At 42.3% G+C, this 15,068-nt stretch overlaps 2 protein-coding genes across 2 annotated transcripts; both read right to left on the reverse strand.

Annotated features, from left to right (window-relative positions):
• Positions 1 to 824: 824 nt before the first annotated feature.
• Positions 825 to 2,516, reverse strand: s100t (S100 calcium binding protein T). Its single transcript, XM_034102844.1, has 3 exons — positions 2,436 to 2,516; positions 1,432 to 1,594; positions 825 to 1,341 (listed from the first exon to the last, which is right to left on the reverse strand). Exons 2-3 carry the CDS (start codon positions 1,591 to 1,593, stop codon positions 1,180 to 1,182), a joined length of 324 nt encoding a protein of 107 aa, XP_033958735.1. The 5' UTR covers position 1,594; positions 2,436 to 2,516; the 3' UTR covers positions 825 to 1,179.
• Positions 2,517 to 4,100: 1,584 nt separating this feature from the next.
• On the reverse strand, positions 4,101 to 10,994 carry LOC117460273 (protein S100-A13). Its single transcript, XM_034101584.2, has 3 exons — positions 10,858 to 10,994; positions 4,680 to 4,801; positions 4,101 to 4,565 (listed from the first exon to the last, which is right to left on the reverse strand). The coding sequence occupies exons 2-3, from the start codon at positions 4,797 to 4,799 to the stop codon at positions 4,410 to 4,412; spliced, it is 276 nt and encodes a 91-aa protein (XP_033957475.1). The 5' UTR covers positions 4,800 to 4,801; positions 10,858 to 10,994; the 3' UTR covers positions 4,101 to 4,409.
• Positions 10,995 to 15,068: the final 4,074 nt, after the last annotated feature.

The following is a 15,068-nucleotide window of genomic DNA, read 5'->3' on the forward strand; positions in this document are numbered from 1 at the left end:
CGTTTCTCCACGTAAGACACAGGAATCTGACATAAAGTCACGTGTTAGCAGGTTTAGAACACTGATATTCAAAATGCCTCACACATGGACCAATGATCAGGAAACACGTTCCACCTGACCAAACACCTGAGAGCATAATTGTTGGCTCATCAATCAGGATGTTAGCACTATGAAAAGACCACAGAAATACCCTACATCCCTCATCCCTACATCCCTCATCCCTCATCCCCTCATCCCTACATCCCTCATCCCTCATCCCTACATCCCTCATCCCTACATCCCTACATCCCTCATCCCTACACCCCTCATCCCTACATCCCTCATCCCTACACCCCTCATCCCTACACCCCTCATCCCTCATCCCTCATCCCTACATCCCTACATCCCTACATCCCTCATGCCTCATCCCTTAATCCCAACATCCTCTGCCGTCAACATTTATATTTAAACTGCGCATATTTATATACTGTATATATTAACTTTTTAATTCCAGGTATCGTCTGGGGGCCCGTAATCAGCCCACGCAGATCATGCCGGAGACGGAACCCCCACTCTGAGTCTCCCTGCACGGACCAGCTCGTCCTCCAGAACATCCCTTCACCCCCCTCATATCATTCACATGTTACTTTAATAAACTTACAAACATCACACTGTTTTGGCGTGGTTCCTGCTAGTGAATCCTCTATCACAGGGGTTCCCAACCCCTGTGATAGAGGATTATCATAGAGTCTATCAGACTCAATTGAGGGCCACTTGCTGCCCCCTGGTGTCCTTCATGTGTTCACACTCATCCTCTCTACTGTAATAATAAGTACAACTCAGCGTTATGTTTGAGTCACATTTATTCTTTCCAGGGAGGTTTTTCTTCGCTTTGAATGTGTTACAAAATACATGAAAAAGAAAAAAGAATTTAACAATGACAGGTGCTGAAATGGACTTAAACTCTCCAGATGTTTACATTGCAAGAAATACCAGGAATGGATTGATTGGATATTGCAGACAAATACACACACACCCAACATGTACTGCTCTAGTGACTATCATTTAATGTGTGAGAGTGTGTGTGTATTTGTGAATGTGAAGTCCATGACAGGATGTCCTTCTCTCCTGTCCGAACTGTTTCCTCCCTGGAGCTTTTTGGGGTTTTGCAGAGTGGACGTCCTTGTGCAGAGGGCGTGTTCACTTCTTCGTGGGCTTGTCGTTGAACTCCAGGAAGAAGTCGTTACAGGCCACGGTAAGAGCTCCGACCAGGATGATGAACTCAGTGAAATCTACCTCTCCGTCATTGTTGGAATCCAGGTCTCCCATTACCCTATCCACTGCCTCCTTATCCTGGGCGTTCTGCAGGAGGGAAAACAGAAATGAGGGGCTGAATCTATTTAACACACGAGTAACTTTGCATCTAGTTTTCCTCACGATCTCCTCTCTTACCCCCAGGTAGTTGCCGAGCTCTGCGGTGAGCATCTCTTTGAGCTCAGCCCTGCTCAGTGTGTATTTGTCTCCCTCGTTTCCAGAGTACTTGTGGAAAGTCTGGATCAAGAGCTGCATGGCGTTCTCCAGGGTGGAGGCGTTCTCTGAGTTGGGCAAAGACATTCTGGAGAAGGACAGAAAAGAAGGAGTGTTAGAGAAGGCGAGAGCAAGCAAAGTCCTGCTTGAATAAACTATTTGTAGCATGGAGGAAAAGCATGCTGGAATCAATCAAAATGCTTTTTTGGTTGCTCTCTGTCGCTCGTTGTCTCTTTATCCCTTCTGCACAGCCCTGGAGGCAATTTGTTCCGTTTCCTCATCAAAAGTGTTTCCTCCCTGACAGTTGTCCTGATAAGATTCTGCTAGAGATTAAACTGATCCTCAATCTGTTTGTTGCTTTGCCCCTGCCAGAGGACCTCTGGGAGTCAGAACATAGACAGCAGCCGGACATGTGAGCCAGCTGATAAGAGTGAAACTCTAAGCTGGCGAAACAGCCCAACCAGTGGAGGAGATGTAACCAGGACACGCAGAGGGAACCTGATCCGGATTTTACTTCAGCTCCACCGGACGGCAGAAAGAAAACAAAGACAAGTGTAAGTCTTTGCCTTTCCTGAACCTTCCTCACCTCTGAACTGTAAAAGAGTTTTCCTAACTGTCACTCACATCCTACATCAGTTTCTCAATGTGGACACAATGTTCCAAAGTGTCATGGATCAACAGAATAACAAAAACTTATCAGAGACATTTTTGGTAAGCTTTGTTCAAGATACACAAAGGATTAATATCTTATCCTAAAAACACAGAAATCATCTTTGTTGATGATTTGCACAAGTACATCCAACAAGCAGTTCACCTAGAGATAGCATCGTGTATTGGATGCACCCTCAAAAATCTACTTTAAGAGTAAAAATTGTAAGAAATAGCGAAACAGAGACAGAGTTAAAGTCTGCCCCTACATACATTCTTACCTGAATGGAGGGCGAGTGATGGCCTGCAGGTCAGGTGCAGAGAGAAGGCAAGAGCGAGTGATGAGGAGGATGAGCAGGACAACGTCTTAAATACATCACTCACTCCACCCATCCCACCTATCCCTTCCTCCCCTCTCCCTCTCCCTCCTTCCACCTGTCGCCCCCCTTCCCTCCCCCCATCCTTCTTCTCTCCTCCCTCTCTGTTTACGCATAAGACACCTGCTATCCCCTAAACGGACACAGGAAAGATCCACCTGCCCCCTCGAGAAACAAAAAAAATGGTACTATGACTACAGCATTAGGTCAATTGAAGTACCTATAATAAAACACAAGCCCCATTAAAAACAATTGTGTCATTCACATCTAGACTCGTTATTGTATAAGATAGAAGTGTAAATTGAGTTTGTAACTGATACAGTATCCAAAGGATTATTGTAGCACAGATGAATGGAGCCATCACACCTGGCAGCCATGCAGAGAAATCCCCATACAAAGACCACAACACACACACAAAGGAAAATAACATGCTACACACACGCACGCGCACACATGCAGGCACACTCACACATAAAAACACGCACACATTTTCAAAAAACACATTCACACCTAAACCTATAAAACATGCAAGCAGTGCAATAGATACAGAGAGAGCCAAAGGGCTTTGCATGAAAAGTAAGTGAAGAGCAAAAATAAACGACATGAGAAAGCATATGATCATGTACACTTGAAAGAATGTTCTTGAAGCTCATATTCTCTAACGCAGGGGTTCTCAAAGTTTTGATGAGTGAGGGCCAATTTAGGTACCCAATATTGGATTGAGGGCCGCCCAAGAAAAAACGGAACACAAAATAATTCCTTTCTTTATTGTACTACTAACCAATTACCGCAACTCGCGAGATGCCTAGTTGCCATGCAACCAGTAGTCTAGCAAACTTTCCACAAGCTGTCATTCATAATTTAGGAATGACAACCCAGGGGGCGCAGTTTTACCATTCTTAAATTCCATTATAATTCTTACTAGATACAACCATGGAGGATTCAAATATAACGCATGCATTTCAGCGTATCACATTAACTATCGCGGGCCGCCAGAAACATTTCCGAGGGCCGCCATTGGCCCGTTTGAGAACCCCTGCTCTAAATCAAACAACTAACATTAATGCACGACCACTGCAGGATGTCATGAAATGTATGTTTGATCAGCCTTGGGGGAAAGTGCATCTTCATGTTAGTGTGCCGTCGCAGCAGTATATTGTGTCAGTGAATGAGGGGGCACAGTTTGTGTGCATGTCTGTATGTGTGTATGTATAGTATTGCAGAGTGGAGGATGGTGAACAATAGGAAGCGAATACTGTGTTCCAGGATCTGGTTGCAATAGTTGATACATCTAAAGGCTGCTGAGTTTGACTAGTCAGGTATGTCACAGCTATATTTAGCAAGCGTTGCTGGTAGCTATGGAAGGAGCAGGTGTCATTAATGCGGGGCCTGCGGGACAATGTCAAACCATATCAGGGAAACCACGAGACACATAGCTTATTCTGTTGGGTTTCCCAGCAGTATTTTATATTGGAAGTCAATGGGTACCGTCATCACTTAAGAAGAAAACTTTTAAATTAAATTAAATTAAATGAAAATGCAACTTAAGAAAGACTCTGAGACAGATAATATAGTTTCATTGTATAAAGCTTTTATTCTGAAAACACAGTGAGTATCTGGTATATAATTGGTATAAAAAAGACACTCCCATCTTAGAGTCCTTCAATGTGTCCTTGACAGTGGAGATCAATATGGTGTGATTGAAAAAAGGCTGATCTGGACATTAAGAGCATTACACAACTAGTTGATTAACTGAATACAATGTATGGACTGTTTTGAAAACATTTATATCTGATGTTTAGCATTTAGAAATAAAAAAAATATGCTTCAAAATCCCCAAAAATAAATGCTGCTCCCACAAACACTGTGGTTTAACATCTATGATGCATCTGCAGTGGCTCCAGTCTTGCTCGCACTGAGGGAGGAGGCCAGGTAGCCAATCAGAGTGAGGTATTCCTGGAAGCTGACCTTTCCATCATTGTTCGCATCCAATCCGGACTGCATCTCCTTAACGGCAGAGGAGCAGTTGGTATCCTGCACACAAAAGGAAAGACAGAATAAGATATTTGAAAACAATCATATATTCTGATGAATAATCTGTACAGCAAAGAGTGTTGTCGAAAGGCTCAACCTTCTTTACTTCCTTACCTGCATTAGGCCACCAAGCTGGTTCTTTACCAGCTTCTGGAAGCCGCCTCCGTTTAGGTTCTCCTTCCCCTTGGTAGAACTTAGAAACGTGGTGACCACAGTCTTTATGGCTGACTCCATATCTAAAGAGAGAGAGACAAGGACACACAGTGAAGAATTGAGTAAGGGAAGTGGCAAAGAGAGATACTGCCATATCTTAGACACTCAGACATCATGCCATTGGCTACAGTTCCTAGGTATTTTATTAATATGAAAATATATTTGCATGGGGGTCTAAGGAGGATACAAGGCTTATTTGTTGTTATTAAGTCAGGGAGGAGAGCACAGCATGACCTTGGAACAGATCAAGATTCCTAATTAACTCTATATATATTACAAAGTACTACGATCAAGTCATTTTACAGCATTCCACTTCATGTTGCATGTGTGATATGATTAGAAAAATACTGAAATGAAATGTAATGATGTCAGTTAAAAAAAAACGTATAGTTCTGCAAAAAAACTGTTGTAATCAGCAAAGCAAACCTGGCTGAAATGCCTCACATCAGGTTGAGACACTGACGTGTAATTCTTCTACTTCTAATGTCTTTATCAGAGCATAAACATGGGGGAAAGGCGAGACACACAAGTGATGTCAGCATAGAAACATAGGGACAAGGGGGTTGCAGACCCTGGAGGATCTTGAGGTAAACAGAGCGAGAGAGAAGGGGTGATGGAAGGTTGAAGAGGAGGGGAGTCTCTGAGGTAAACACAATGGGAGCTGTGATCTCTGACGGTGGACATCTGATCCCCAGAAGCCAGCGTGAGGCCACAGCTTCAGATTACTGCCTGCTGCCCGTCTGCTGCTGCTGCACACCACCCTTAAAACTGTACGAATACACTGCTTACTGTGCTCAAATATGAACATAACACAGTACCAAAATATTAAACTAGCCTGAAACATCTAATGTTGCTGTTATTGAGAGAGTCTCCGAGTCATTTGAAGCTAAACCATCATCTGAACATGAGACAAACTGTTTTAAGATTGGTTATTTCCACTCACTGCATATTCCTAGTTTGACCTTTGACATAGACAATGGAAACACATGTATTGTCGTATTGTCATACTGATATGTTGTACAAACTGTGAAGTCCACTGAGACAAATGTAACATTTGTGATATTGGGCTATATAAATAAACATTGATTGATTGATTGATGTATGCTTTCATGGGATTTGAAATCTTGTATCAAAACAGTGAATTTGCATACTGAAACCACGGATTAACTTGTTGATTAACTTTAGGCCTTTCCACAGAACACGTGTTGACATGTCACAGTAGGAAAAGCACAGGTGTAAATAATAAAACTAATGATGGCCCTGTTCCATTTAGCCGCTTTGGTTTCAGGCTCCTAGTATTGTGCATGGCGGCTCTCTGTTACAACGTCACGGCTCACTGGGACACCTGAATAGAACAGAACCATCCGTAATGTCATTGGCAACATTGTGCTTTTGCTACTATGACAAGTTAAGATGTCTGCGGTGAAAAAGGTCTGCTGTCCCACGATGCAGTGCAAGAACAAAATAGAGGAACTAATCACAGCTGCAACAAAAGTATGTACCTTTGTGGTGGTGATGAGAGAGCTACATAAAGAACGTAAAGCATTGAACAGATACAAATACATTTAGTTCTGAGATGGAAAAATTATAAAATGAATTGCAAAAACAGAGTATTATGGACATTTTTCGATATATTTTTGTTTGTTTGTTTACAGCAGGTATGTATTATTGAAGTAGGAATTACAGCTGCGGTGTGACAATAATATCTCACTTTCACTTTTGATATTTAATGTATGTTATTGGTAGATAGCATGACATTAACACAGCAAACTATACAAATAACTGTGTGTACTGATACATGCTAAATGAATCTGGCACCTAATGTTTTATCTTCAGACTTTATTAAGGTAGTGAACACACCCAGACATAGTTCAGCCAGCGGAGGGGCCTCTTCAGGTTTCTGTTCCCATTTATCTTTCTGTTGTCTCAACAAACAACATTTCTAAGGCAACTGCTCACAGAATATAAAGAGGGCCTGAATGAATGCTGCAGATACTGGAGTAGAGTTGATAAGTATCGCAGCAGTGGGTAGCGAGGCCTTCCTGCAGGGTTTCCACTGAGTATCGGAAACTACCTGGAGGCCACAGGATGGGTAATGATGAGGGGGGGGGGGGGGCGTGGCGATGTTGTCAGAGTAACTGTAGAAGCTCCTATCTGACACAGTCGTCACACTTCAATGCTCAGACTGTGCATCCACCCTGGCCTTCACACACACACACACACACACACACACACACACACACACACACACACACACACACACACACACACACACACACACACACACACACACACACACACACACACACACACACACACACACACAGTGTGTCTCTCTCTCTCTCTCTCTCTCTCTCTCTCTCTCTCTCTCTCTGTCTCTCTCTCTCTCTCTCTCTCTCTCTCTCTCTCTCTCTCTCTCTCTCTCTCTCTCTCTCTCTCTCTCTCTCTCTCTCTCTCTCTCTCTCTCTCTCTCTCTCTCTCTCTCTCTCTCTCTCTCTCTACACAGCGGATCCGCTGCCCGTTTAACAGCCTCATCTTTGTCAAACTTTCTTATGTTCTTTCTCTAACACGTAATGAAGGTTATTAAGCGTTTTAACTCCTGTGTTGTTAATATTAACCACCATTTCCTTTATGAAGTGAAGCAGCCTCCCTGTCTGTCCTCGCGCTGTCCTCACATCCCCGGACCCCCAGACTCGGAGGAGCAGGATGTCAGTATTGTTTATGAAGCAGGGTATAGAAAGTACATTATGGAAATGAGTGTAAGCGTGCAAGCGTCTTTGCGTTGTAGAAAAGCGCTAGGCCTATAGGCTATAAATATAATGTATTATTATTATTATTATTATTATTATTAGGTTATGTCCTATGTGTTGGACATGTGTGGTTGGACTCTGTCTCACTGAACTCACATTGTACATTCTCAAACTGCACCACTTAGAACTAACTAAACAATGCAGAGATTATTTTTATATAATTGTATTCAATAACCGTAAGAAATTAAACAGTATGTGATTTGTAAATAGGAATACAGATTTGACTTAATGTTTTCATAAATATATTTTTCTCCCAGTTTGTCATGGGACTTATTTTTACCCTCTCAAAGAACCGGAACCGAAAATAACCGGAATCGAAAAGCAGAACCGGAATCGTTAAAATCCAAACGATACCCAACCCTATGTCTGATGCAGTAAAATCTCACTTCTCACTTACGTTAGCGGTGTCATAAAAACTTTTTCTCACACACACACACACACACACACACACACACACACACACACACACACACACACACACACACACACACACACACACACACACACACACACACACACACACACACACACACACACACACACACACACACACACACACACACACACACACACACACACACACACACACACACACACACACACAAGGGACAACACCAGTTAGGACTTCTGTTGCATTAACCTGAGTGAGAGCAGGCACACACCCTGGATTCTGTTTCATGACTCCCTAACACGCCAGAACACACACACACACACACACACACACACACACACACACACACACACACACACACACACACACACACACACACACACACACACACACACACACACACACACACAACACCAATTAGGACTTCTGTTGCATTAACCTGAGTGAGAGCAGGCACACACCCTGGATTCTGTTTCATGACTCCCTAACACGCCAGAACACACACACACACACACACACACACACACACACACACACACACACACACACACACACACACACACACACACACACACACACACACACACACACACACACACACACACACACACACACACACACCAATTAGGACTTCTGTTGCATTAACCTGAGTGAGAGCAGGCACACACCCTGGATTCTGTTTCATGACTCCCTAACACGCCAGAACACACACACACACACACACACACACACACACACACACACACACACACACACACACACACACACACACACACACACACACACACACACACACACACACACACACACACACACACACACACACACACACACACACACACACACACTCCATGCTGGTGTGTGTGTGTGTGTGTGTGTGTGTGTGTGTGTGTGTGTGTGTGTGTGTGTGTGTGTGTGTGTGTGTGTGTGTGTGTGTGTGTGTGTGTGTGTGTGTGTGTGTGTGTGTGTGTGTGTGTGTGTGTGTGTGTGTGGGGGGTTGTATTCTTTACAGGCACAAAATGCCTGACAGGCCACCCTCCATTAGTGTATTTTCCAAATGTGTAATGAGATAAGCACGAAACCAAGTCGTCTTCAGTCAGACCCGGAGACCACAGGGGCCACAAAATTACACAAGGTGCCTGTCGTAGGGTTTGTCAGATAAGCAGGAGGTGGCCTGACAGGGAGTGTGTGCTGAGAACAGAGGAGGTTATCCTGCAGCCTCGGCATGAAGGGATTATCTTGACTATGGTGTAATAAATGTTCGTGTGAGGCCCAGAGCATAGTATGTTGGCTTTACTCATTATTGTTGGCATTTCACTGGAATGTTGCACCACAAACATTAGTTCACTGATTCACATGTTTTTGGCTTGAAATATTATATTTGTATGTCTATGAACCACTGTCAGTTGCATAAAGCTACGATAGAGTGATATTTTATCTGCTACTTTTGATATTTTTCAAAGCCTAAAGTTTATTAAATAAATATAAAAAGCATCTGAATAAATAAATATGTTTTTTTTTACTTTTCTATCCTGTTTCTTACAATACTTCAGACATATATTGCTATCCCATTAAATTATGGTCTGACGATTGTAAACTGCATTATCCGGTTTTAAAATTGGTTAAGTTAAAGTTTCATGTTAATATGTAAAAAATATATGCAACACATAAATATGGGTCTCTTTTGTCAGAGTTTAAGAGCATTACATGTCGTCTCTATTGCTTATTTTAGCATGTGTTTTTCTGTTATATCCTTTTCTCTCATTGGTCATGTTTTGTACCACTTTTTAGGCTGCATTTTTAAACTGGTCTCCCAGGTCAAGCATGAAGCTTCAGGTAAAATTATAAATAAATATTCATATACATGTCTTATAATAAATGTTACTGTGTTTAAATGTGTCTCAGACTTATTTGTACTATGTATTATGTCATTTTACCTATATGAAAATGAAGCTCCTAACACATACAGTATGTTTTAAGTGTGTGTGCACCTTCCTGAGAGAACAAATACAGCATTGTGGACTTACATACGTTGGTGAGATCACTCACTAGCTTTAAGGCTCAACAAGTCCAAACCAGTTTACAGGCATGTCAGGTACACGGCCACCCAGCCCATGCCATGACCACCCCCCCCCCCCCCCCCCCCTCCACCCTCCCGAAGCCGGACGCCACAAACTGTCTGTCCATCCTTCATTTCTCGGCTTTTACCAGGCTGCACACAAAGTACCCAGGCCGTTATTCTGCTACTTGATAGTTCATGAGCTCCTGAGCATTGATAAATCCCAGCGATCAGCTCCACCCTGCTCGTTTTGTTTGGGCTGGGTGTGATTGACTCATTTCCTCCATGTTATCTGTCGTCGCCCAGGTCGGCATTTCTCCTGCGCGTCACACCAGGCCAAAGCTACTCGAGTCTCGCTACCGGAGTCTTATCATATCGTTAATAATTCAGACTGATAAGAGCCCAAATCTGACCGTCGGTACAGTGATCATATGGCTGTTTAACGGGGCGAAAATGTCCTTGGAGCATATGCCAAAACTAGTCAGCGCACCGTGCGTAACGGAGATGTCAGGGGCTTGCCCGAGTTTACATTTGTCCCTAAATAATCCTGACAATTTGTAGAGAGGCCAGAGGAAGAACTGACACACCGCAAATGAATAAGTAAACGTGAGTCGAGACTCCGGTGTCTGTGGAAGTGTAAAGGGATGGGGGTTAAATTACCAAGGAGAACGTGATCCCTGTGGCCATCACGCTGGGTATGACAATAGAGACGCCCGCTAATTATGCAACATGTATGACACAGCAGAAGAAATAAACTTAGCTTATTAAACAGCACAATTAATTACATAGACACGACAGAAAAGTAGTGATCAGACTCACCGTTAGGATAGAACAACAAAAGGCAAGAAATAAACTGTGTCGGTTATGCGCTCCTTGTTTCTCACAGATCCTCCTCTTCAGACTGCGCTAGATTAACACATATCTTCTCCGTGATTTAACTGTTCACTCCTGCCAACGTTTTTTTCGTTGTCATAGGGCGTGTGCTTGGGAAAGAAGGAATGTGAAAAGAGGCGCAGCTTAAGCAACACAGACGTTTTGCACCAACTTTTTGTAACAAACATTTCCGTTGTTTAAGAAAACAGAACAAGGCTTTGTAATGTGGATTGGTTCATATTTTTTGTTTTTTAAATGGCTGTTTTTACGTTTGAACTTTTTTGGCACATTTTCGCTCAACGTGTAGTGACAAGCGCGCACTCATGGCTAAGTGCGCGTGTGTTCCAAGCTTTCCCAACAGACAGATGTACTCATGCCACACCCTAAAACTGTACCCAGTGGCGCAACGAATGCTGTTCAATAGAAAGGAAACTTTCAAACACACTGTAACAAATTAAGGTCTGAGCAGCAAGGAACATTTTGTTTACACTTTATTTTCAGCTTAAAACACAACATCTTGCCTGCCAGCACAACAACTCTGTGTTCGAGAGGGAGATGAAGATCACAAGACACACACACACTTTTTCAGACATTCCCATTCTGCAACTCCCTTATAGACCTGTAAGCACAAGCAGCTGTGAGTGTGTGTATATGTCTGAGAAACAGCTAGGACTGGTTTTTAGTATTGCTAATGTTGCAAATGGTTCATTAGTGACTTGTGTGTCAGAGTGTGTGCCAGATGACAGTTGCTGGTGAGAGAACCAGGAGAAATAGACACAGACTACTCTGCTTTAGGGTGTTTTCAATTTTTTCTAACTGGCACACAGACAAGGGAGTTACATGCCTGAAACTGTAACAGAGCATCTGAGGACACTCTATTGGCTGAACCCCTCCCATGCTTGTTTGGGAGATGCCCAATCAGCTGCCAGGACTCCTTGAAGTTGAGCTCTCCATCATTGTTCTTGTCCAATGAGCTGGTCAGTGGCACTGGGGTCAGCAGCATTCGGCAGGAAAACAGGAAGACACCATATCAAATACAACAAAAAAAGTAGCAGTTAGAACTAGAGTGGACTGAGATATTATTGGTTGTGTGTGTGTGTGGGGCGATGAGACAGAGGCAAGCTGACACCACTGGCACATACAGCAGTTATATAATTCATGCTTCGTCAGCAGAAGTGGTTTGGCACTAGGATCTGAAGCTCTATCACCATCTAGTGACCAAAGGGAATATTTCAACACTCCATGCGATGGCTCCCATCGCATGGAGTTTTCCACATGGAATTTTCCACAAAGGGCTGCCCAGTAGTTTGTGTTTGGCCTCAGAAGCTGCTACTTTATGCAATGGTTAAACACGACAACACAACCACAAGACACAAGGCTAGAAAGAAACTGAATTCTCCGAAGGTTGCCAAGTCTTTCTTCCATAAAATACTCATTGTTAGTGTGCCGTGAAAATGTTCTAATATCCTGTTACAACATGATATATGACTACTCTAGATACCAGGAAGGAGTGAAAATAGCTAAATATTCATTTTAAGTACTGTTGTTCCACTCAGAAGTAGAGTGAGACCACATGTATTTTTATGTAGAAGAACAAAAATGGCCTTTTGAACTGTATGACTAACAGTTAATTATATGGTCACAGCAAAATGGGCCAATGTGGTATCCAGATAACCATTTCAATATGAATCAGCCCTTGTGAGGAGTTATGTTTGACATGGCAAACAAAGAGAGTCAGAGCAAACTTAGAACATCTTTTAGATTTTTTTATCAGTTTAACTTTAAAATGCTCTTTTCTTTAGCGCAGGAAGACGATTGCAGCCGATCAACCATCTACAGATAAGGCCAGCAACATGCTCTTTCTGACTCTCAGCCACAAACCTATGTGTTCCTTCTTTGGATATCCAATCCCTAATACATCCTCATATTCTTAAAAAGATGGATTGATTCCCTAAAACACTTCAGCTTTTGGCAAATGTTACTCAAGAAGAATAGAAAAGTGTCATTTTCAGGCTTGTATAATGCACATTTGTACAGCCAAAATTACACTCCACTGGTGCATCACTGCAGTGTCGTTGTTAAACAGAAAGCCTTAGCTTGGTAAAGTTAGGAATAGCTCAGATCTTACCAGTTTCATCTCTGCTCACAGTGTCAGAGGAACACCGATACGCCTTGAACTGGGACTCCATCACAAGCCAAGAGAAGGTCCGGTCTGATCTTCGGGCCTTTATTTAAGGAAAGGAAATATGGTTGATTATTGTAAAAATCTATTCTATAATACAGTTCATTTATGATGTGGATTAAGCCTAAATTGGGATGGATCAGAAACTGGAAACACAAATGAGAAGCTCATAAACTCAGGTATTTGTGTGGGTAAGTTGTGAGGACACAAGGGTCTTTTCTAGACAACTACTAAAATGTAAACCATGTTTCCAAAACACTGCTGACCTTTTTCCAGGAGTACAATTTTCAGATTCAACCCCATGCGTATATCTAGTCAAGAGCAAGATATGTGTTGCTGTATGAATCACCTCCTTCAGGAAGGACTAACAATCAGAGTAAGGACACGTTTAGCATACCACAAATAGTTTAATGTTTACTCCCTTTATGCCAATGTGCAGAACATAGTCTCACATTTCTCCTAAGCTTTGTAAGGGTGTGAAACTCTGGGAAAGAAGCTGCAGATAGCCCAAGAGAAAGCAGTACATCAGAAATAATTACACTGTGTTGTGAAAACCTTTGGGAATTGGGCACTTGGGTTTCACTTCAGAGGAATGGTATCATTTTAGCCAAAGCTCTGACAGGATGTGCACAATTGGCATATTAGGGAGGCAGTTAGTGCTGACAAGCACACTGGCTTTATCATCCACATTTCCCGTCTCAGTTGCAAGACACACACTCACGAGCACACACACCCATCCTCTTACACCTGAAACAGCAGTCCTCCGTTCTTCTCGTCCATTCCCTCAGCCCTCTTTGAGGAGTGCAGCTGCTCTCATAGTAAATGACTTACAGAGAGGACGAAGACATCACATACTGTAGTCCTATAAAAGCATCAGGGGTTTCCACAGGCACTTGTCTAATGATTTCTATATTTGTATTTAAGGACTTGTTGGTCAATATTTCAAAAATAATCCATACTTTTTGAATTCCTTAAAGCTTGCCAAACTCACTGCTCCAGCAGTAGGTCCTCAGAAGAGATGCATTTGTTTTCTGCTTTAAGTTTCATGCAAATAAAAAAGTGTGGGAAGCTCAAATGACCTTAAAGTTATACATAAATTAGCAGCACTTAAGGGTTTATTTACGTGTCTCTTTTCACAGGCTTTTTTACTTGGTTATCCGTTACAGAGAGGTGAGCATTAGGGAATGTAAATATGCATGGGAGTTAGCATTTAGTTGAAAAGACAGCAGTTTAATTGAGTGTTTTTGTGAGTGTGTGACATACCCGCTGAAGCAGTAAAGCAGTTTGAAGACGTTATGAGGAACAGCTGCTCACATTGTTATATCAGTACTTCACACGCAGAGAACCACTGCTAATTCCCTGGTATATTAGTTATGTATCTACAACATATCAATAGTATTTATTAAAAAGTATAGTATTTTAACCAGGCCTTTTTCCAGTTTATAGTCTCAAAAAGGCACCATGCTTGACTGACAATATGTGACTGAATGACATGGAGTCATCATACTCAATCTTACTGTCTCGATTTTCATTCTTGTTTTCCTCTACTACCCTGGGCCAGTACATACCACTCCACCCATCTGGATACAGGGAATATAAAAAAGGAAGAAACTGCCAAAAAAGTTTCCCCCGAAGAGAAGTTACCATCAGCCTGGGAAAGGCAAACCAAGGAGAAAGCAGGCGATTCATCTGCAAAGGAACAATAATATATCAGCCATGTTTCATTGATCTGTCAGCAAACAGCTTTTCACAGATCCCACTGGATTTCAAAAGAAATAGGTGGGACAACTGGTCAAACAACAATTTAGTTATTATGAATTACCAACAAAACAAAATCTCACCTTCTTTCCAAATGTGCAGAATCTCAAGGACTTGGACATCTAATTCTGACGAGGAGCTGAAATCAATGTGGGTAATGAAAAGCACAGATGTAAACCTTCAACAAGTGAGTGAGAAAAAAAATGACAAAACAGAG

The sequence above is a fragment of the Pseudochaenichthys georgianus genome, chromosome 16 (genome assembly GCF_902827115.2).
Source record: "Pseudochaenichthys georgianus chromosome 16, fPseGeo1.2, whole genome shotgun sequence".
Classification (NCBI taxonomy): Eukaryota; Metazoa; Chordata; class Actinopteri; order Perciformes; family Channichthyidae; genus Pseudochaenichthys; species Pseudochaenichthys georgianus.